The following is a 23081-nucleotide window of genomic DNA, read 5'->3' as shown; positions in this document are numbered from 1 at the left end:
AACCAATCGGTTTCCGCGGAGCGAATCTCGCGGGAGAAGACAGCCGGGAGAAACGTCTATCAGCGCGGCTGCTTTACCGAATCGAGGAACTCGCTCCTCGCCATCTGTATTTCTCTCGGGGATTCGGCGGCGAACCCTATCGCTCAACCTAGTTAGCGACAATTTGCCAGCGGCACCTTCCCTCGCCGAGACGTATCGGCAAACAATTTTCTGCGAAGCAAGCTCGCCCGCGAGAATTTTTCGCGTGTCCACGCGAAATTTCGCGCAATTGTCGCGTGCTGCATCGTGTGCGCTCGCGGTTCTCGTTCGCGTCGTTTTGTCCACGTCGGCGGGAACGTTGTCTTGGAATCGAGTCGATCCTGTTGTTCTTTAGAATAATTTTTCGATTACCCCAGTTCTCTGTTCTCGAACGTAGACACCGATTTGGCGCTATGCAATTTACAAGAGTTCTGTCCATACGTTTAAGATTTATTTCCGAAGAGTTGTTAAAGAAAATAAACTCTTTATCTTTAGATGGTAGGAACTAATATATTTCTGGTGAAACTGATATATTTCTCTTAAAACTGATATATTTGTTAATTTATTTATTTTTCATTGATACGTATTTGCCATCTGTTTAAAATACTATGTCGGCCGTGACGTCTTATTACAGGTTTTAAGTTTCATATAAGTTTTATTAATGTTTTAAAATATATATTTTTATATATGCTATCATCATTATACTAACAGGAAATCGACATAATATTGTGGTGAAACTAACGATTATATCAACATATACTGAACAGTTATCACGACTAACCTAGTTGAACGAAACGACTAGCAAAGAACTAAACCTAGACTTTAAAAAGACGTCACACCTAGAAGGTTACTATCCCCTCCACTACGTGGGCGTGTCCAACAGTGATCTAGCTTCGACTCCGCCAACTGCGACGAGGCATCAGCGATCCGCCAGCCAATGAAACGCTTCTTCAATCAATCTCTCCGCATCATACTCCCAAACAATGTAACTGTACAAACAAGCACCTCGCTTTCGACTCCCCCCCCCCCCTGCAAAAAAAACCCCAGTAAATTGTTACTAGCAGTTGAAAGATCGTGCCCCGGGCACGTTCTATAAACGAAGCAATGATCTCCTATAAACTCGGACGAGGCGCAACAGAACAAACTTCCACAAACATTCCCTTTATTGTTATTCGCCGCTAAATTTATCTGTCAAAGCGGATCCATCCAGCGCCGAGACCCACATATCGGCTGCAGACAAACTCGGCCGTGGGGATGCGCCGTGCTGCGCATCCGCGGCAAACACTGTATCGGTACCATCGCGGTAAGACGCAAGAGAGCAGAGTAAACTTTACTCGACGGAGTTATTCATTTCCGTTCGAGAGTCGTAAAACCCGGATGGATCTAAGACCGGCCAGCCGATAGTCGGCGCTGGTAAACGCGGCTTTCCAGGAATACTATCCCCCGATCATCGGAGATCAAAGTGTTAATCCGCTGGGCAGTGTCCTTACGATCCGTTTGCGGCGCGATTCGCGCGATTCCCGATATCGTACACACAGTCCGGTTTACGATTTCTCGCGACGGACGTTGCTTTCGGTAGGTATTTTCAGCTTTTGTTAAAAACACACGGGAGCGTTAGGACTCTAGAAATTGATTTAGAGCACTGTGCTCTGGTTTTCGAGTCCAAGATACCGTTCGAAGACCGTGTTTGCGTTACGGATTGCCTTCGGTGATTGCAAATGATGTAACAGCTTCTTCAAATTTGTCCCGGGCTTTCAGCGTTGTTTTTGGATACTGGTAGAACCTGGATCGTTCGAATCTCTATTATCTGAATCTTCCATGATTCATCTGGCATTGTTCGTATAGGATGAGTCACTGTGCGAATCGGTATGCAATGATTTTGATCAATTATTCGATTATGCGAACATTCCATGATACTTCTTCTTCTTTACTTGTTTCATTTATCGACTACTATGAACGACACATTGCGAGTAAACCGTGGATTTTCTGCATTTATGATAAATTATGACTGGCCATATGAAATACCAGAACGACGTCAGAATAATATAACGATATCATTCCACTGTTATAAATATATTAAAATTATTGGTACAAGAAATAACTTTGAATTCAATCGTATCGTTTCTTTCGCTCCGAAGCAAAATCGGGAGCGGCTCCGATCGCCCTGTCCAAACACACGAAATCAAAGTGCATGGTATTTAGAAGTCAATGTATATTTTGTGTATCTTAGCTCTCATTATTGAGCTATCATTATTGTCTATAAGTCAATACAATATAAGCCACTCATTCATCTATAAGTCAATATATCTTTTGCATATCTTAGCTCTATCATTATTGTCTATAAGTCGATACAATATAAGTCACTTATTTGTCTGTAAGTCAATATATCCTTGGTGTATCTTAGCTCTATCATTATTGTCTATAAGTCAATACAATATAAGTCACTTATTTGTCTATAAGTCAATATATCTTTCGTGTATCTTAGCTCTATCATCATCGTCCTCATCACATTATTCCGTTTTACCTAAAACAGGGATTACAAAACTGCTTCCCAATTTCCTAATGATCCTCGACGCTCGGCTCGCGTCCCTTTTGTGAAAGTGGGCGTGGAACTGCGGACCAGCCGCGGTAGCAGGATAATGAGACGCAAATCGCCGGCTAATTACTAACGACGTAAAGGCTGATACAAAAGGAGGCAAGCCGGGCGATATCCGTAACGAGGATGACGGAAAGTTGTTCGCCGGAGGAACGGTGCCAAGTGTCACTTCTGGCCAGCTCGGCGCGCACGGATCTCGCTCGCGCGAAAGAGACGCGGTTCCAGCGACATTAGCCGGCATATTCATGCGCGCGCGAACCCGTTGACAGAATCATTTATATCCGCGGACGTCCGAATGGATCGAAGCCTCGGAGTGAATACGGATTATCGACCCCGTAAATCCGCTGGGACACGAGCATCGTTACGGCGCGTAAACAGAGTTTTTTCGAAGGACTCGCGAAACGGGCGATTGCCCGCCAAGAATAATCGAGGCAGCATCCTTCGAGCGGGCGTCGGTCAAACGTAATTGAACAACGCACTCGAAACGGATCATCGCCGGGTGTTTGCACCGTCGGTGTATAGTGCTAACGAAGCCGGTTCGGCTATTAAAAGTTCATTAGGACCGCGATTCCCCTTTGAATCCCTTGCTTGCTTTCTTTATCCATCGTTTTGGATCGCGGAACCGGTGGATCACGGAACCGCGACCAAATTAATGGAAACGCGTTTCACGGTTTCTTTTCCGAACGGCTCTTCTTCTTTTTTTTCTCTCTCTCTCTCTCTCCGCCCTTTGGTACGCGCTCGTTTAATTATGTAATGCTGCTTAATAATGTCCGTTATCCTGCGGCCAAGTGACGGGTATGAAATATTGAACTGACCTACTTCGGAAGTGAAGACGAGACTCGGCATCAGGATGATTCTGCTTTTAGTTTTGCGCCACGACCATGTACATACTCAGTGTACCGATAGTATACTAACTCCGTCCGTTCGTATTCTAAACTCGACTGCGAACGTTCCAAACAACCGCGGCGGCTACGCGCGCATTCGTTGTGCCGAACTACCTGGAAAAATGGCTGACGACACCACGAATTCCAAATATTTTGCTGCAGGCGATTTATGAACCGAACGGATGCATTCTCGATTTTTTTAAAAGCGTAAACGAGACAAGTAACCGAACCATTTTTAGCAAGTATACATCCGTGACGTTAACCTCTTAGGCACGGCTGGATTTTACGCGAATGAAATTAAATATTATTATTATTTTTTATAACTAAATTACCATTTTTCTTAATATAAAATATTTTTTGGTACAGTTATATATAGTATTAATTACATATATTCTTTTCATAGTATATTGTACATACACACTTTCACTTTAGTCGTTTACATTAATAATTAATGAAAAAATTGAGTGAAATACGAAACCTTCACCAAAACCACTATAGTGGCGCGTAAGATGCCTAATATGTTAATCAAGGCGAAAGCAAAAATCAAAGATCATTTATATTGACCTGTTCGCTGATTTAATTGCGCTCCGCAGATTCTAAAAAGAAAATATATCGCGAACGACGCGAGAGAAGCCTTACTTGTCCATCGCGAAATCGATTTTCTTGATGCCCGTGTCCGCTCCCCGGATTAGCGTTTAGGCCGCACTAAAACACGAAACAGCGCAATACCCTGATCCTTGCGACCTTCGCTCCGAGGAAAATTGATCGTACGGCGGGAAAAATATTTCGCGACGACGCGTGGCTTATCCTTCCCCCGCAGATCTTATTACGAAAAAAAATCCCGGACTCGTCTAACGACATTGTTGCTCCGGCGAGGCGTATTCTTGTCCCGCGGACATCGAACAGCGGCTGCTGAAAAGTTCCCGATAAAAGCGCAACGCGCGTCGAGGAATTTAATTTCACGGCGCGCGACGCGACGAACGCCGTTTATTTTTCGACGTCACGCGCCGCCGGTTTCACTTTCCTTATACGACGCCTTTTATTAAGTGGCTGGCTACCTTTCGGGAAACAGCCGAAATATTTCATTGGCGACGCCGTTTATGTCGGAAGTTGTAAAGGCGTTGTTACAGAGATCGGCTTGGACGGTCTTCGCTTTCCGTTGCTCCTCGAAATCGATCTCCTTGAAGAAGTTTACTTTATATTAGGTTAGGGGTTCAATTTATAGTTGATGTTATGAAAAATTTTATGTTAAATATAACTTTAAATAAATATTGATTTTATTAAAAATTTTGTATTAAATATAAATTTGATTAAATATTAATTTTATTAAAAATTTTATATTAAATATAAATTTGAATAGATATTGATTTTATTAAAAAATTTTAATTAAATTAAATAAATTTTATAGGGTGAGAGGGTGAAAATATTTAGTTAATATTGATTTGAAAAATAAATATTCGATATTATGAGAATTTAATCTCAATAATAAAAATTTTAACATAAAATTTTATTCAATATAATTAAATAAAAAAATTGATTTTTTTATTAAATCTATGAATTTGGGGGAATTAATAGAAACTCTAAATATGGTTTATTATGGTTTGAAGAATGACAGACACGAAATTACAATAATAATAATAATAATAAAAATAAAAAATAGAAAACAAATAAAATTATAATTTACGTTGAAAACACGATCATAGTAACTGACGTATCAAGTGCTCCAGCACTTCCAAAATTCAAATGAAAATTTCTCGCTGCCTCGACGCTTCGGCATTTCGAAAGGACCATCTCCTCGTTCTCAACGTATTGTACAATTGCTGCAAAAGAAGGGAGCGCGAGTTAAACGGAACCCCATATTTGGAATCGAAGCGCATTCCACTCTGCTCGCACAATCTTCTCTATTCAACCGATCACGGCGAAAGGTATTGTCAGCTCGGTCGCTTCAACGTGGCCGGGTTTCTCCTCGACGCTGGTTGTTCCATGATTATCGGTAAATTTCCTAATTTCTTGGTCGTGTTATCTTTCCTTTTATTATCGTTCCATTCGTTTAACATTCGAACAGCAAACTCAGACTAAAACAGTCGATATCCGAATGTCAAATTTCTGGCAATTAATTTCGATTTTCACGTGTTTCGACAGAGCCCATAAAAAAATTAACGTATGACTAACTAGAAAAAATATCATTAAAAAATTAAGAAATAACAAGATAAACGATCGTAAGTAGTTGGAACGCTGAAGTTATTAATCGGACAAGATTGTAAAAAGGAGGCGACACGTTCTCGATTCGCCAAGTTTTATTCGTCGGGCATTATTTGCCGCTCCATAACGCTTGCAACGTTGTCAGCATGCTTCCCGGAACCCGCTGTTCGCGAGACAACGTTCCGAGTCTCAAATTTTTAATTTCTAGACCCGGAAGAACGTCGGATGCTGCGCAGGGGAGAAAGGAGGTTCCGACGCGGCGCTCGTTTCTTTTCGAGCAGCGAACGACTTCGGCCATAATGGAGCCTCGTCCATTGTCCACGCACATTCAGTAATCTGACTTTATCGAGGAGGAGAGGCAGAGCTCTTAGGAAATGTCCCCGATGCCAATTCCACGGTCCAACTAATAAAGTCTCGTGACCCGGGAATGCGAAAGCAACGTGACTTTTCAGAATTTTTGCTGAAGGAGTGTAATGGTTCGTTTCTTTAAACGGACACTTTGTTCAAAGGTACGATATATTGTTGCACTTGCAGCAATTTTTCTGCTGAGAAATATTAAAAGCTAATCGAGTAGCAAAATTTCTTTCGGAAGTTGTTTTTCTTGTCATGCTGGACATGTTCGTTTACAATTTTACAATTTGAAAAATGCCACGAGATTGTTCAGCATGCGTACTCGTCTGTGTCTTTTAAAAAGAATACTCGTTTAGGAGGAACACTTATTCATTTCTTTTAACACGTTCTTCGCCCAAAATTAGACACTAAAATCCCCACATAATTAAAGCGATTTAATCAATGAAAATAAAACTAAAAAGTTCACGATAAAAATAAATTTTCAAAATTGGTCAGAAATTAATGTCACCCAGATATGGGTGACGCGGCGACGAACGTGTTAATAAAAAATTTAATGTAAAATTCATCAATTTAATATTCCGCTTCTCTTTGAATATTAATAAGATCAAAAGTCATCGATTATTAATAATCGATCGATTGAAAACTATTAAATTAAAGCTAAAGTAAAAAAGTCCATGAATTAGAAGCTGGCAAGGTTTTGTCCGCATAAAAATGGCAAAAAGACAATGGATTTATAGGAAAAGGAAGAATAGAGCCATAAAGCGCGATGAGATCCATATTCTCTCAAAAGATAATTATGATTGGAACAAAACAGGAATATTGGATACCATTCTAAGTCTATACAGGAAAAGCGACCCCGAGGAGATTTATTCGAACGCTCGGCGTTCAATCTTTTCCGCCGTTTCGATAGAAATCGGCCCGAAAACTTTTTCCATTGTGACGACACGGTCGTCAATCTACACACATAAACATTCTCTATAAACTTTCCTTTTTCTATCCGAGCAAGCCGGCGCGTCCCATCACGAATATGGTAACGTTCTTTGTGAATCGCTGAACCATCTGAAACCGAATCGCGAAAGAATTCCGAATTCTTCTCTTCCGGAGGTCGGTCCGGGAATTTCCAGTCCGTAAGTTGCCTAAATGGATATCAAAGTAATCGAAGAAATTCTCGGAACACTTCCGGGACACACTCGGATTCTCGCGTATCTCTGCAGGTTATGTGCGAATTCGTCGGTCGTTTTCCTGTACGAAATTCGAGCGAATTCCGGCGCCATCAGATCACCTAACTTCCATTTAGAACAATCGTTTGGCTATTAACGCGTTCGCGTCGGGCTAGTTTTTCTTAAATTTTCATACACATTGGGACAATTTTCCTTAAATTTTCATACACATTGGGATAATTTTCCTTAAATTTTCACATTTTTTTTCTTAGTGGTTTTACGTCGCATCAGCTGCAAGGCTATTAGCGACCTTCTATTTAAATAGACTTTATATTTAAATTTAATTTAAATATAAGGTCTATTAATTTATTATATTTAATATAATAAATTTTCACATTAATTGGGAGTATTTTAGCAATGTAACACTTGTCGCGAAACAAGAATTCTCGTTTCCCGGTGCGAATGCATTAAGGATCGTGTTAATCAAATATAATAAATATTCACAACATTGTACATTTTATGCATGTTTCTGACCGTCGCTTATTTTTGTATTTTCTTATAATGAGATGTAAAAACATTGACAGTGTAATATTTTCTTTCTTTAGAATTTGTCTAAACGAATTTACTGTGAATTTTTATGATGAATTCACGTAATCATTGAGAAACAAATTAGCTTAAATTTAAATAATTGGTTTAATTTTTAAAAAATCATGGATAAGTGAATTCATTCTATCCACTTTCTTTGTTTTAAATATTCGTCGTTCGGCAGAGGTATATCAGTCTATTAATTAACTACACTTTGTCGCAACAACGATACGAATAACAGAGATCGCAATAAACAAATTGTAGTTTAAACTACGTCGACCATGTTTCATACGGCGGGCATCGGAAGCGGTTTTACCGATAGGCGACGAAAGTAAGAACGGAATTAAAGGCGACAGATAAGAAAATAGAGGAAGAAGATTCGGAGAAATTGGATTTTTTCTTCAATTAGCATCGACTGTAGCCTTCCCACGTGGGTCGGGCCAAATTGAAAATGTTATCATAGCGCGTGCGAAGGGATCGCGGTACGATAAAAGTGCACGCATGCGCGACGCGTGCTTCGAGGATCGTGGCGGGCCGAGCGATCTTCATTCAGTTCACCGGCACTATTTGATCGCCACGGTTGTCGTTCTTCCAGAAACCTGGTCGGTTCGACCCCTATCGCGACGCGTCGTTACCACGGTCCCCACGGTTCTGTGAACACGATCGCCGATTTTTAAACGGTGTGATCTCTGCTGTGAACAGTGACGCTGCCAACATCGAATCATTTCGCCCGATTTCGAAAATTACCGAAACTTACCGGGAAATATAAAAGAACGCGAAACGTTGTTCATGGTAGTTGGTGAAGTTCTCTCGGAAAGTGACTGCTTGAATATACATTTTTTGGGAACGATATCTGTCGCGTTTGCGGTGTCCTTCTCTCGTCGCCACGAATATGCGATTTTTGGGAATTCTGAACGAAGCGACGCGGTTACGAGATCTATAAGAAATTTACAGTATTATTCCGCGATACGACAAACCGATCGAACGACTAACATTTCCTTGATATTTCGAGTGGTAGAAGCACTATGATAGCTGCTTCGTGAACGAGGGTGAGATGAAGCCCGCTTCAAGATGCGCCGGTTGAGTATCAACGCACACTGCCGCTCAAAAGTATGGATCGCAACGATCATCTGACCGTAATTAATAAGTCGTTAGTAGACTTTACTCGGCTCTATATTCTCTGCTGTTTCTTATTAGCGATAGCACCTCACGCTTACGTTCCACTACCGCGTTCGACTAATCTCTGCGTGCTTCCGGGCAACAATAGACCGCGCCGCTACTTTTTCAATCGATAAAAATTATCAAAACAATTTCGCGATTATTCGAAGTCTGTTAACGATGATTAATCTCCGACTGGTTTCACGCTATAAAATCGCGCGCCGGTTTTTTCCGTCGAAAAAAGCTGACAGGGTACTCTCTAACGTGATTAATCATTCAGAGATAATTAACGAGGAGGTAAACGTTCCGCTTCCACTATCCGGCGAACTGGAAGAGTGGAAACACCGGTGGCGTTTAGTAAACATTGTGTTGCGAACAATTAACCGGTTTCCAATGTCAACTAACTGCTTTGTTGTTCCGCCGCGGTATATTGGCGGAGCTCGATCCAATTCGTTCGGATATCGTCGGTGTTAAGAATTCTGCAGTCCAGAAAGAGACGGTTCGGCACGAATTTGCTTTTTTTCATGCGATATCGATGCACGTACGTGTATGCAGGAGTAATTACTATGCTCGCTAAGGCTCGTCGAAAGTGGAAGTCGAACGCGATCCACAGTGTGTCGGAGAAGTATTTGCTCGTTCTGTATAACATTCGAAATCGTTTGATTGAAAAGTCGAGAAATAGAGTTAAAAAATAATTTACGAAAGCTAATATAATATCTGACAGCTGGACCGTGAATTTGATATATTTATTATACGAATAAGTGATTACCGTGGTGGCATTGCAAGATTTTAAAAGACTGATCCGCGTTCTCTTGAATTCATTGAAATTATTAAAAGCAGAAATATCTTTAAATTAACTTTTGTTTCTGACGGCCGATTTAGAAAATTATTATATCGCATAATCCACGGTATATTAACAATTATTCCGGTTAATTTCCACGCGCAATTCAAGAGATTGATATCGATGCGTAGAATTTCGTGGAAAATTGGATAACTATTTGAACGAAAATTGATAATTGGGGAGAGGTTGAGGCAGGTCGTCTGAAGAGCGGCACTTCGCGACTGATTGTGGCGTCACGATCGGCTGGAACGAGGCGGAATTAGGTTCCGAATAGATTTCGATAAGACAGGAGTTAATTGGTGTTAACCGACTGTGCCAAGGTAAATACTTGAGGTGCTGCGACCCACATACGGCGTTTATGAGTGATAGACGGGAGATGGCCGTACAAAGGAGGCAGGATAAAAATATTTATCTCCAGCACCTACACGCCGTAACGAGGACCGATTCGCCCGGTGAATTGAAAGCGCGACGCTATTTTTACCGTTATATGGGTTATGTTTCAATTCTCCTCCTTCGCGCCGTTAACCCTTCGTAAAACAATATTCCTCGCGCGTTGAAGAAAACATTCTGTTCCGCTGAGCTGATCGGGAATGAACTGGCATCGATTAAGTATTAATAGGCAATCTTATTTTCTATTCAATATCATACGGAGCTTTCACATAGAATTACTATTCGATCATTTTTATACTTACCGTTTTAAATTGTGCATTAATTATCGTTGTTTTTTCACTTGGATTGAAAACGCTTGTTGTATAAATTTTATCTAAATTCTATCTAGAGTCTGCCTAAATTTTTTTAATATTCCATCTGGAGTCTGCCTACATTTTTTAAAAATTCTCTCTAGAGTCTGCCTAAATTTTTTTTAAATTCTGTCTAGAGTCTGCCTAAATTTTTTTTAAATTCTGTCTAGAGTCTGCCTAAATTTTTTTTAAATTCTGTCTAGAGTCTGCCTAAACTTGTTCTAAATTCTATCTACAATCAGCCTAAATTCACTCTAGAGTCTGCCTAAATTTTTTTTAAATTCTGTCTAGAGTCTGCCTAAATTTTTTTTAAATTCTGTCTAGAGTCTGCCTAAACTTGTTCTAAATTCTATCTACAGTCAGCCTAAATTCTTTTTAAATTCTGCCTAAATTCTGTCTATATTCTGTCTATAAGTATAATCTGACCAGATTCCGTTTCGATTCCGTCTAAAACGTCTCTGCCGGATTCCGTATTTCTTATCTATACACATCCCATTTGGACAATTTTCTTTAACCCAGACGCGTATGTATATCTGTAATTCCATCCAGGTTCTATCTCGGTCCTATTTAGATCCAATTCAACATCTAGGTCTGTCTATACCGCGTCCAGATTTGGGTCTAAAAAAAAGTCTCCCAAGCCCCGCCGCCCAGACCTTATTTTAATCCTCTGCGGATCTAAGCACAATTTCCCTCGGTCCACAAAGCGATCGTTCGCAATGCCGTTAACAAGCCGCGACCGCAAACAAAAGCCGCCTAGCCCCGTCCAGGATAACGAACCTATTATATCTATATCCTCGCCGATGGTCCTCTAGGGGGGGGTTAAACTGATTAAGTCCGAATTGGCTGTCCGAAAAAGATTGACGGAGCGCGCCGGTCGAAGAAGACGGGAACCCTGGAACCGTGGGTGGAACGGCTGATTACCGGTTCGGATATAGCCGGCGCCCTCCGGAGCGACACTCCGACGAAGTGAGCCAGGCTCTTGGAAGCAGTTTATAATGTCACTTAATACCACCTTGTTAACGATACCCGCGGCCGCCTGGAACTCGAAGGACACCGTATCCGGTCCCCGTTCGCGGCTCCCGATGGATTTTCCTCGCGAGTTCACGCTACACGAACACGGCAGTCTCTGCGAGATCGCCACGCGAATTAGCGGTGGTTACAACGTGAAGCTACCGACGTAAAGCCACAGCGAGGATCGATCTGCTGAACTAAAGGAGACGTCCCAGCTTGGATCTTCGAGATCTGCCGAACATGTGAGGAGCCGAGCCGAAACCGGGGGCTCCGACAGAAAACGCCTAGCCTAGTCGAGCAGAATTTTGAAAAGAGGAGGAGGAGGAGGTGATGGACTATTGACACACGGACTCTGGTGCAGATGATTCTTCGATCGGCCCCGGCTGGAAAATGTTGTCCACGGTGTCCAGTGTCCCGCTCGAATTGAATTCTTCCTACTACGCGACCGTCATTGGAAACGATGCCCACGATGATCTGCCCGGTACGTGCCGCCTCGGTCCGCAGACCCACGCGCGAACCAAACGAACTCAAACGGTTATTCGATTTAGCAAATGAATCGGCCACCGATCGGCTGGCAATTAATCGGATTGGATCGCGCGTATCGTGATCGTGATTAATCGGCAACCTAGGACAATACAACGCATTCTGTAACGATCGTCGACGCTTTTTATGTACAGCACGCGGTGTTTAATACGCGCCGATTATTTTCGGAAATATTTAGCCTGGCGAAATGATTTTGTGAGCTCTCGCGCCACGGTAAAACAATGCGCTCGTCGAAAACAACGCGTTAGCCGTATCAACGCGGTATCGGTTGCTTCGCGTTCCCACGCGTTCTACGCATTCCCAGCGTAGTCCGTATTTCTTGCGTTAGTGCTCGCGAATCGGTGGCATTGTCGTCGTCAATCTCCGGTTCTCGCGACTTCTTCCACGAGTTCTTCGCGGCGCGCAAGTTTCGCTGTTTCGATCGACTGAACGAATGGTGTTTCAGTGGTCGAGTCCGAAAATGCAACCACCTACATGCTGCCCGCTTACATTCGCACCACGTCCATGATCGTCTGCATCGTCGTGATGGTTCTTGGAATAATAGGAAACCTCATGGTGAGTCTTTCGATGGTTTTAATTTTGCTATTACTGTGCCAAGAAAGAGAGAGAGAAAAAAATACAAGAAAAGAGAAATTTGACGAAATCTCTCTGGTTTTTATTTCACCAGGTACCATTGGTCGTGTTCCGTGGAAAGGACATGCGGAACAGCACGAACATCTTTCTGGTGAACCTGAGCGTGGCCGACCTTTTCGTCCTTCTGATCTGCACCCCCACTGTCCTCGTCGAGATCAACTCCGGGCCGGAAGTGTGGCCGCTCGGGAAACACATGTGTGAGTCACTGTTTCGAGTTACAATGCATGTATTCTGTACAGGGTGTCTCGGTAGGAAGCGCGAAGGAGAGAAGTTGGTCGTCGAAAAAGAATCCGCTTCGACTTCGCGATCGATCTTTAAGGCAAGGGAGCATTAACGAGGCTCGACTCTTGCTCGATAAAATTATATCTTGCCGAGTTATTCAACTGTTATGGAAACTTTGAAGCTGCCTGTTATGCTCTTTTCTTACATTTTCTTTCTGCTTGTGAAAGCATTCTTTCGCGTAATTCCTGAGCTCTTTTCTCCAGCGAACAACAAGCGATAAACAAAGGTAATTGAAGAAAGAACGTTGAGATTAAATCGTCGGTCGTGAGGGGTTGGGCAAACTTTCTTGCGCAATTGCTGTTCGGTTCATAAAAATTCGTGCAGCGTTGTAAAACGTGAGAAAATTACATTTATCTATATTTTGTACCCGTGTAAGATTATTAGTATCTATATCTTATATTTTTTTAATTATATGGTTTTTTAATTATATTCTTTGGGGTGAAAGATGATTATTCGGACACCTTGTATGTATGTAGGTCGCGTTGTTTACACGCGTTCTTCTTGCATCGCTCCCACAGATGCAAAGGGGAGCTTTGAGATTTGATTGATAAATTGCAGTAACACGTCTTCAATTGCCAATAGGAAGTCGCAGACCGTCTAGAGCATGACTCAGACGTGCCGTGCGTTTCTCACATTGCAGTCCTTTGATTCGATAATGCACTGGTCGGTCGCGGGAATTCTCAGAGAGCGGAAGCAATTCTATTTTCTTAAAACTTTAATTTCTGGTTGCTTCATTTCGCTCCTTTTCAATTTAATCTTCTAAAATTAGAGATTGTGCTCGAGAGTGCAGTTATAGTTGAAAGGAAGTTTTATAATAATTTATAATAATTTATTATAATTTATATTAATTTATTATTGTTATATTGTTATTGTTCTTATTATTTTTATTTTTGTTATTATTGTTATTGTTCTTATTATTCTTATTATTCTTATTATTCTTATTATTCTTATTATTCTTATTAAATTCGCTTCTCATATAATTTTCAAAAATATTCTCCATGCATTTCCTTGGACATTTTATTTTCCCAATTAACGTACGCATAATAAACTATTCGGCCAGGGTCAAGCGCTAATAAAACTCCGTAAAAGGGTCTGCGAGCTAAAAATTTGTCGGGGAACCATTACGACGGAGCCGATAGAGAAATTGCGAATATTGATCGGGGATCAAAGGACCGTGCGAATGATCCCTGCTGTTCCACTTGTCCCTCCGTCCAGCGATGGAATTTTCTGACAAACACGTGGGATGATGCTGTCGCCTTGAGTGATTTATATTTTTAGAGAATATTCGGGCAAGTTAGGCGAAGAACGGGGAATTGGCAGCTCGTATCAATCGTGACGCGAACATGATTGATCAAATACGGTCCGTTCGCATGTTTCGACAAACTTTAACTTTTCTCACACGGTTGAAATACTGTAAAAATCGACGGGGAAAACCAACATCTTTCGTAATTTTCAATTTCCATCGAATCCATTGATCGGCTAATTGTCCGACCCCTTCCGTGCTCTTCAAGTAATTGGATTGCATCTTACGTCCAATTAAGGGGACACTTCTTATCGTCTATATCGAAAAGATGATGTACGATTTTCATCTTTGTTAAATTTATTTTACACGCAATTGTTGCAGATACGATATGACATTTTATATTAAACTAATGTATTAATCACCGACCGCTAATCCTGATTAGCTAATTATGTTCGATGCGCAACGACCCGCAATATATTCGTATCCACCTACGTCGAACAATTAACATTAATTCGTGTCAATTGATTTATGTACCGAATAATGCAAACGTCGACGGATGCGTTTTTATTCTAGAACGGTGACATTAAACGTGCAGAATACAATTTCTCCATGAAATCCCACGTTTCGCGCAGTTTGCAAAACAGCATTGGAAATCCGATGAAGCCTATCGAAATCGCTTCATCAAGTTACAATTTTTTTTCCCCTCCGATTCCCCCTCCCCGTCGAAAACCGATGGAAGCGAAATCCAATTAAATCGACTAAACGCCGGAAGTGAACGGTTCCCGGCAATTGTAAAAAATTAAAGAAGAATCGTCGTCGTTCCTGTCTACCGGCGAAGTCTAATCTAATCACCTGATTGCTCGGTCGAATCGATATCCACTTTATTCCCGATTTAATTTACGCCGGCCCGTTTGCCCTAACAATGAACCATCCAGTCCGTACCATCCTGTAACCGTCTGTATCGCGACGATTTTAAATTGTAAACAATTCGACTTGCGATCTGTTTCGTATCTACTATTTATAGAACAGGGTGGTGGAATCTGGTATGAATTAGAATCAAGATTCCATTATTCTTTATTGCACGTGAGTCGGAAACGATTAACCTGTTAACTGTGGCGCCCTCATGTAAAAGTGCGCACAGTTTTGTGTCGCCAGAATCGAGCTACGACGAGTATATTCGTCAATCACAGAGTAAGTTGCGCTGCTAAGATATTGGATGAAAAACATGGGTTTATTTTTTGAAATTGAAAATTTTATTACTAATATTTACTTCTTTGGTTAAAATAAACAATTTTTGGGGTTTGATACAGCAAGATGAAGATCAAGATCACCGAAAATTCAAAGTTGCTGCTCTCCTCACGAGTTAGCTTTCTAGGTTATAAATCCACTTTTTCACTTTTGCCTTTGCCCCTTTTAGGTTAACATCGAAAAAACGTTATCATCGCACATAAATAAATTCATTACGCGAACTGGTAAACTTCTTCAGTGCATACGGGGACGCATGACATCATCTCAAAATGTTTATATTTTCTATTTGTTTGTTTTATTCCGGCATAGCCTCAAAATATTCTAAACATCTTGAAATTTGAGAATATGTTTTGTTTTTCTCAAAAATTGCAATTTAAATAGCTAATTGTCACTGATTTATACGCGTGACGAGTATACTCGTCGATACACAAAATTTTGCCACTTCTCCACGACGAGTATACTCGTCAATACACAAAATTTTGCCACTTCTCCACGACGAGTATACTCGTCAATACACAAAATTTGACCACTTCTCCATGACGAGCATACTCGTCAATACACAAAATTTCGCCACTTCTCCATGACGAGTATACTCGTCAATACATCAAATTTGGCCACTTCTCCGTGACGAGTATACTCGTCAATACACAAAATTTTGTCACTTCTCCGTGACGAGTATACTCGTCGATCACAGTTAACTGGTTAAGGAATCCGGTGTGTCTCGAGTCGTCTCAATTAATTTGCTAGGCAGCCTATGGCCGGCTCCCTCGTATTCGTATTCCGTTCGAGTGGATAACAGAATCTATGCCGGTTTTAATTTCAATCGGACCGCGACGGTTCGCGACGGTATCCCCGCCGTGCGCCGACGGTTTCGTTTGGCTGGACGGTATCCAAGAAAACGTAACCGTTCGAAAGCGTTTTACCGTTCGAGGAAAAACACTGGAGTGGCAATGGTGGCCCCGCGGCATGCCAAAAAGGGGAAGGGATCTAGTATCGTTCGGCTTCTTATCTATATAGCCTGAATATCCAGGAAATCACAAAAGTCGCCCGAGGTATTTGAGTGATTCTAGGCTAATTGGAGAATTTTTCTCTCGGATTTTTAATCGGCACACCCTGGTATTACGAGCACTGTGCTCGCGAAATGATTTTGTGTTTTTCTCAAATTATTTCTTAAACGGACTTAATTAATTCCGAGCGCAAGCACTGTCGAACTCAAAACGCGACTAATATACATATAATACAGTAGTGACTCTGTTATCCAAAGGTTCATTGTTGTATATTCTATTATTTAAAAATTCCATTCAAGTTCTCTGCTAGCTGACAATATATGTAAATCATACAATGATTATATAACGTACTGATTACCGATAACAGAATATTGTAAAATAAATGCTCGATGAAAGAGAGTCTCTATTGTATATCGAGTCGTAACAATGGCAGAATTGGATTTACTTCGTATTATTTTTATTAGAAGGGAAATTAAATAATTTCTGATAAAAGCGTGTCTTCCATTGTAATAATAATAAGAAGTTCTTGGAAGAAGTAAAGTATTTATTACACGTGGAAAGGAACAGTATTTTATTGCAAGTTGGAAGAGGCAGAATAATATTCATATTTAACAAGTTATTAAGGAGAGATCCGCGCGACGAGTCGGAATTGTTAAAAGTAAAGGCAAAAGGATTCGCAGTGTTTTTTCCGTTCGACGTTCGCAAAGCCCCGTCCACCCGACTGTCAAAGGCTGCAGTATCTTTCTGGCGCAAAAATTCTTCGCGACTCGTTAAAGACCGAACCCGTTAATGAATTAACACGCGCGATTACGCGGGCAGCGCAGTCGCGATGGATTTTTTAATGTCGCGCGCGCGCGCGCCCTGCTCCCCCCCTCCCCAGGAAGTCGTAATTAATTATGCCGCCTACGACAGCGATTCGACTCGTCTCCATGGGAATTTCTGTACCCGTTGCCGTTGCGCGAACTTTCAAAGCCATCCGCGAGCTGTGCAGAGAGCCGGACGGGGATTTATAAAATCTGCAAAACTCGGGGACTACTGTCTCAGGAAACGAAGCCCCGTCCAACGTGGATCGATTAGCGAACTACAATCCACGCTGCCATAATGAACCATTCTTTTGAACTTTTTCCCCTTGGTAAATTTTGCTGGAGAATCTTCGCTCGTCAGGGAAATGAGATTTCAACGAGTTACCGAACCATAACAACTCTGCAACACCTGCAAAACACTTTAACGTTGTATTAAATTACAAATAATAATTTACTTAATCTTGTAATAGTACTCGGACGTATTTTAGTTAATTTCTATGGCGTTAGTTAATTTCTATTTTAGCAAAATTTTAGTTAATTTCTATTTTAGCAAAATTTTAGTTGATTTCTGTTTTAGTAAAATTTTAGTTGATTTCTATTCTAGTAAAATTTTAGTTGATTTCTATTTTAGAAAAATTTTAGTTGATTTCTATTTTAGCAAAATTGTAGTTAATTTCTATTTTAGCAAAATTTTAGTTGATTTCTATTTTAGCAAAATTGTAGTTAATTTCTATTTTAGCAAAATTTTAGTTAATTTCTATCTTAGCAAAATTTTGGTTAATTTCTATAGCACTTCATAGTCTCGTAGAATAAAGTACGAGCGCGGTGTACGCGAGAACGAATACTTAATTCCGAGTGATAGTTTCCGAAGAACGAGAATAAGCAAACGCGAGACACCGATAAAACAAGTACAATGGAGTCCGAAAATAGTTTTACGTTCATTTGAACGGTTTCGAACCCTTAAGAGAAGAAATACAATCGCGTTTAATACCTGTCTTCATAAGTCACTCGAGGAAAGCATGATTCCACCTAAAGTTCCGTAATTTATTTACGAGCCGGCCAAATTGTTTCGGAAAATCTTGGAACGCGCGTTTCTGTGACTTTATTGTTGCTTAGCGGTATAAATCACCGGAAGGAAGAATTACAGTCCGAAGCACGTTTTCGATACCTAATTGTATCTACATCTGACACGGACAAATTTTTATGCGCGGCTGTTCTGAAAATAAATTTCTGATGGATTGCACTCGTTCGTTATTAATGTAAAATATTTAGCTATTAGAGTGGAGATAATACGAAGAAATAATACATGCTTGATCGTACAATTTCACATGATTTCACGTAATTTCCAATAAATTTACAATAAATTTCAGTTTCTTCATTCTTTAGAAAATAATCGAAGAACAAAGGAATAAATCATCGTCGTTGTGAAAGAAATAGCAAAACAAGAGATTCAAGACGCAAATGAATTGACAATTTTTAAATAATAACAACTGTATTATTACAAACAAATCTTAATATCCCCCAACTCTTCTAACTTTTTTGAATTTATTTTAAATAGCAGCTAGATCTTCCCACAAATGCCCAAAGGAGAAATATAAATGGTTCGAAGAGCACTGCATCTGTAGGCCTTTGAATTTTTTTTAGATGCAGCAGTGCATGTGCAATGAACAATTGCATCATTTCTTTAAATAGAAATGCATATTTTTTACAATAATTATTTACAATAACGCATATTACAGATCGATTCTTCTGTTCATTTAAAAAAATTTTTTTTAAGGCCTACAGATGTAGCGCTCTTCGAACCATTAATTTTTCTCCTTTGGCATTTTTCCATAAATGCAATAATAACGGAGTTATAACTTGAAAACCATCGCGCGGGGACCACCCTGTATAACAAAAACGTCCGATTAGATCGCTCATGCCAACGAGCTGCAAAAACGAAGTTATTCGCGTCCATGGAAAACGCGTATTATTGTCCATTGAAAGCCTCGTGTTATCGAGTTATCCGTGTTTTGACATGAGCATCCAGACTCGCATAAAATCCCGCCGTTGGGGGGTACGCACACACATATATATATGTATATCCGCGTTGCGCAACGCATTAGAAATTGCCTTTTCACACGACATGCGCTCCGGTAGCTCGCTATGACTGAGCCAACGAGATGGAGCAGCAAAGTGGAACACATTCTACTGATCGTAACATCGAAGGGGATGTTTTAAGAATATTGCATGATCCGATGGAAACGAATCCTACGGGCTGCTCGCAGTTTTCCTGGAAACTTTGATTCCCGGTTGCTGTTCGACATATTTCAGCCCTCCCACTCGATGAATTTATTAGGCTGCCGAACGTTTTCTGTTTTGTGCTTCGCTGCCATTTTTTGACGTACACGTCAGACTTCTGGACAGCGCTGCGCGCACGAACTTCGTCTCGAATCTTAACATAACCTGCAACATTCTTTCTTTTCAAATTCATGTTTATTTCGTTCTATTCTTTAATATCACATTTTTCTAAGGGAAACGCGTGGTTGCTTATTTTTTAATATTTTAAAATGCGCATAAACAGCTCGACGATACGCGAATCAGTGTTGAATCAAAAGGGACGCAACTATAATTGTTCAAGAGACCTGCAAAAGGCGAAAATGAATTGCTAATAATATTTCACTGTCTCCGTTCATATTTAACCCTTAAACTGGTCAAATATTTATATATTTAAATTCATGGTGAAAGTTTAATTATCCATGTCTTCGCCACTGCGTATACTAGCTGAGAATAAAATATCGATGCAGCATCTGCTATTGCAACAACACATTCGTTGCGTTTCTTTATTTAGAGACAATCAGTATTTATGTACGAGTTAAAATTTCATATTTTCGTTCGCGAACGGCTTTGATATTCCGTTCTCAAGGAACAAAGAATCCCGGCATACGATGTATCAAAGCGATACAATTTCATTTCCAACCAACGGTGCTCTTAAAAACTACTATGAATAGCGGCTTTAAAGAAATAATCCTCTTCGCCCCGGACATCTGCTCTCCGAGGCAAAAATTCCCGTTTCTCCGAAAAATACGTTCTCACGTGGCTGAAACGAGAACAAAGCCGCCAGCGTTGGCCGGCTCTGTGTACTTGCCGCTGTTTCGTGACAAGTTTCAAAGTGTCGGTAACTTCCAGATTTCGAGTTCCCGACGGGTCTCCGATTTCACGGCACTTATACATCGATCCGGCCCCGAGTTCGCTTCGCGATAGAATTCCATGCTGCTCTCTTAAGCAGACGTTCTCGGGAGCCGCCGTCATATTACGACGATCATAAATTCCACACGTCGAGAGAGAGAGAGAGAGAGAGAGAGACCCGTTCGTCGATGAAAGACAAGACTTCGACGTCCCGGTGAACGTCTCTCCAGGGAGCGTCGATGGTCTTAAGAAGTTTCCGAGGCGAGCATGCAAGGAACGCTTGAACGGCAATCCGGCGCAGTCTTCGGCATACGGGAACTTCGTGATCCTCCTTCTGCTCTGGAACCGTTTCCCAAGCGTGCAACGCCACTTTCGGTTTGAGTTATGACACCGTGGAACGAAATCTTCCTCAAACAATCGCGCAAGGGAACGTCTTATGTCGCGCGCGCCTTCTCCTGCATACGCGATCACGGTGTCCGGAATTGTCTGAACGGAGGCAAAACAGTGGGCACTTAATTTAGAAACGAAAGACTAATTAGTAGAACTTGAGACAAGTATCTTTCCGAATTTTTTGATAAGATAAGATAACAATTCCATGTAAACTGAGAGGCGGCTATGCCTTTAACCCCTTGCACTATAATAACGAGTCAGACTCGTGGTGAAGATTTTATGGAAATTCTACTAAATATAATTATTATTAATTTTTATGACATATGTGAGGGATTTTTGAGAGGATGTGAACCGTGGTTTAAGTAAAGAAAACGATGATTAGTTTCACACACGCGAGATTTACTATATACATAACCTAACGGACACGTGCGTACGCTACGAGAGTCACGGTAAGAAGAAGGGCATCACGGCTTAGACAAAAGCATGCCGGGGCGCGTCGAAGGGGGGGCACCGATCAACCTTATGGCCGATTTCCAACAACATAGAAATAAAAATTAATTCTTCTGTCGTCAAAGTACAAAAATAAAAGTAAATAAAGACAATACAGGAAAGAAAAATTGTCTGGTCCTGTTAAGAAAAATATTAAAGACAAGTTAACGCTAATCGACGCAGCGTAAAAGGAGTCGTAGTACAAGGGATTAACAATTTTATAATAATCTTCGCTCGAATCTTGTGGCCCAAGTGCTGAGTCGAAAAAGGAATCTCTGTCCGGCGAACGAAATTTAATCAGTCTCGAAAGAGCAGCTCCATAATCCTAAACGAAGAGCTACGGTTCCTCATCTACATTATTTGGACCATAATCGAGCACGTGAAGGATCCGGGGAACGGTCTCCACACGTTCGCAGAAAATGGGACCGGCGGTATAACGTTCTACTTGCGGAGCTTCTAATATTCCCTCTTATACGTCTCGGGCTGTTTCGCCCTTGCGGAGGGCGAAACCTTTGATTATGGTTGCGTGCAACCGTTGTTTGCACGCCCACGGCGCGCTCTACCGCGAATTTCTCGCGAAACTTATCTGCGCGCGCGGCGCCTTGTTACCTTCCCACCGCGCGGCCAGGTACTTCTCATTTTTTCCATTTCGCAACGCCGCCGCTGCTTTTCAACAACTTTGATAAATACACACGTCACACGGTCCCGTATATTCTTGATCTCGTTTCTTTTTCCTCCGCCGTTCGCTCCCCCAGTTTCGCAAACTTTTCGCTGTTGCGGAAACTAAACGAAACCTCTCTCTCACTGCTCGCGCGGAATCGGATATTTTGCAACAGAATGGAAGTATTGTTCGAAGTGGAATTACTCCGTGACTCGCGCGGCCATTCTCTCGCCGCGGCACCCTTTCTTCGGCCACCGATGACAACCGTCTCCCCGGCGCTTCTTTTTCTTCGTCGCCGGAGATTATAACCGGGTCTCGTGAAGTTTCTGGGAATTAAGCGATAGCCGGGGGATCGTGTTTTCACTTTAAAACAAATCTCGGAAACGAACGGCCGCGAAGAGGAACGAGGTTCATTGTCTGAGCGATATTAATCCCTCTTTGTGCTGCCGTCGCCCGTGTAAGTCCGCTTTAAAAAAACATTCTCAGCTCCTTATCTTCTTCGAGGATTGCTCTGGAAGAAAATTAATTATACAAAGGAGATAATAGTTAAAGAATTGAACACGAATTTATTTTACGAATTATTTACAACAAGGAGGAGCTCTTGGTTTGTGAGATAATCAATTCTTTATCCTGATTTTATTCTGAAATTATTAATTTATCTATTCTATATTTTTCTCGAACCATTGAGACCAACAAATGATCGCCAGCTTCGTCACCTACGTGAATCATCTGCGTCTACTACAAATCTTTCGTTCTCCATAAACACGCATTATAAAAAGCTTATCCATTAATTCCGAAATCCCATTCTGTTAGTTCCCACCGTCTCCGAAATCCATTAACAGCAGGAGACTCGATTCTCTCGTAGGTGCACCGCGTGCACCGATTGCATCGAAACGACCAATGCGTCGATCGGACCCCATACGAACCCCATGAAACACGGTATTATACTCCTCTTTTTTTCGGTCAGCGACGAGTCATCCCAGTTTCTCGAGAACGGCGATCGAACGGATGCGGAGGGTGACTGGATCACGCGGTGAACGCTGAAGATCGCTGGGAAGATAGGGGGGG

The 23081-nt window shown here is 41.3% G+C and overlaps 1 protein-coding gene across 5 annotated transcripts in view; it reads left to right on the top strand.

Moving 5' to 3' along the window:
* The window catches only part of Ethr (ecdysis triggering hormone receptor), a 77731-nt gene that overhangs the window by 3479 nt on the left and 51171 nt on the right, over positions 1-23081 (top strand). For 3 of the 5 annotated variants that reach the window (XM_078185702.1, XM_078185700.1, XM_078185703.1), the window contains exons 1-4: positions 8361-8906; positions 11392-12027; positions 12535-12644; positions 12757-12919. In XM_078185702.1, the coding sequence (XP_078041828.1) occupies positions 11937-12027; positions 12535-12644; positions 12757-12919 (364 nt within the window). In that variant the 5' untranslated portion in view covers positions 8361-8906; positions 11392-11936. Of the gene's footprint in view, positions 1-8360; positions 8907-11391; positions 12028-12534; positions 12645-12756; positions 12920-23081 lie in introns of those variants that run through there. The other 2 variants (XM_078185701.1, XM_078185704.1) reach the window with 2 other exon arrangements.

Source organism: Augochlora pura, chromosome 7, assembly GCF_028453695.1.
Source record: "Augochlora pura isolate Apur16 chromosome 7, APUR_v2.2.1, whole genome shotgun sequence".
NCBI classification, from domain to species: domain Eukaryota; kingdom Metazoa; phylum Arthropoda; class Insecta; order Hymenoptera; family Halictidae; genus Augochlora; species Augochlora pura.
The sequence above is the reverse complement of the archived record's forward strand: the minus strand, read 5'-3'. Positions and strand labels throughout refer to the sequence as shown.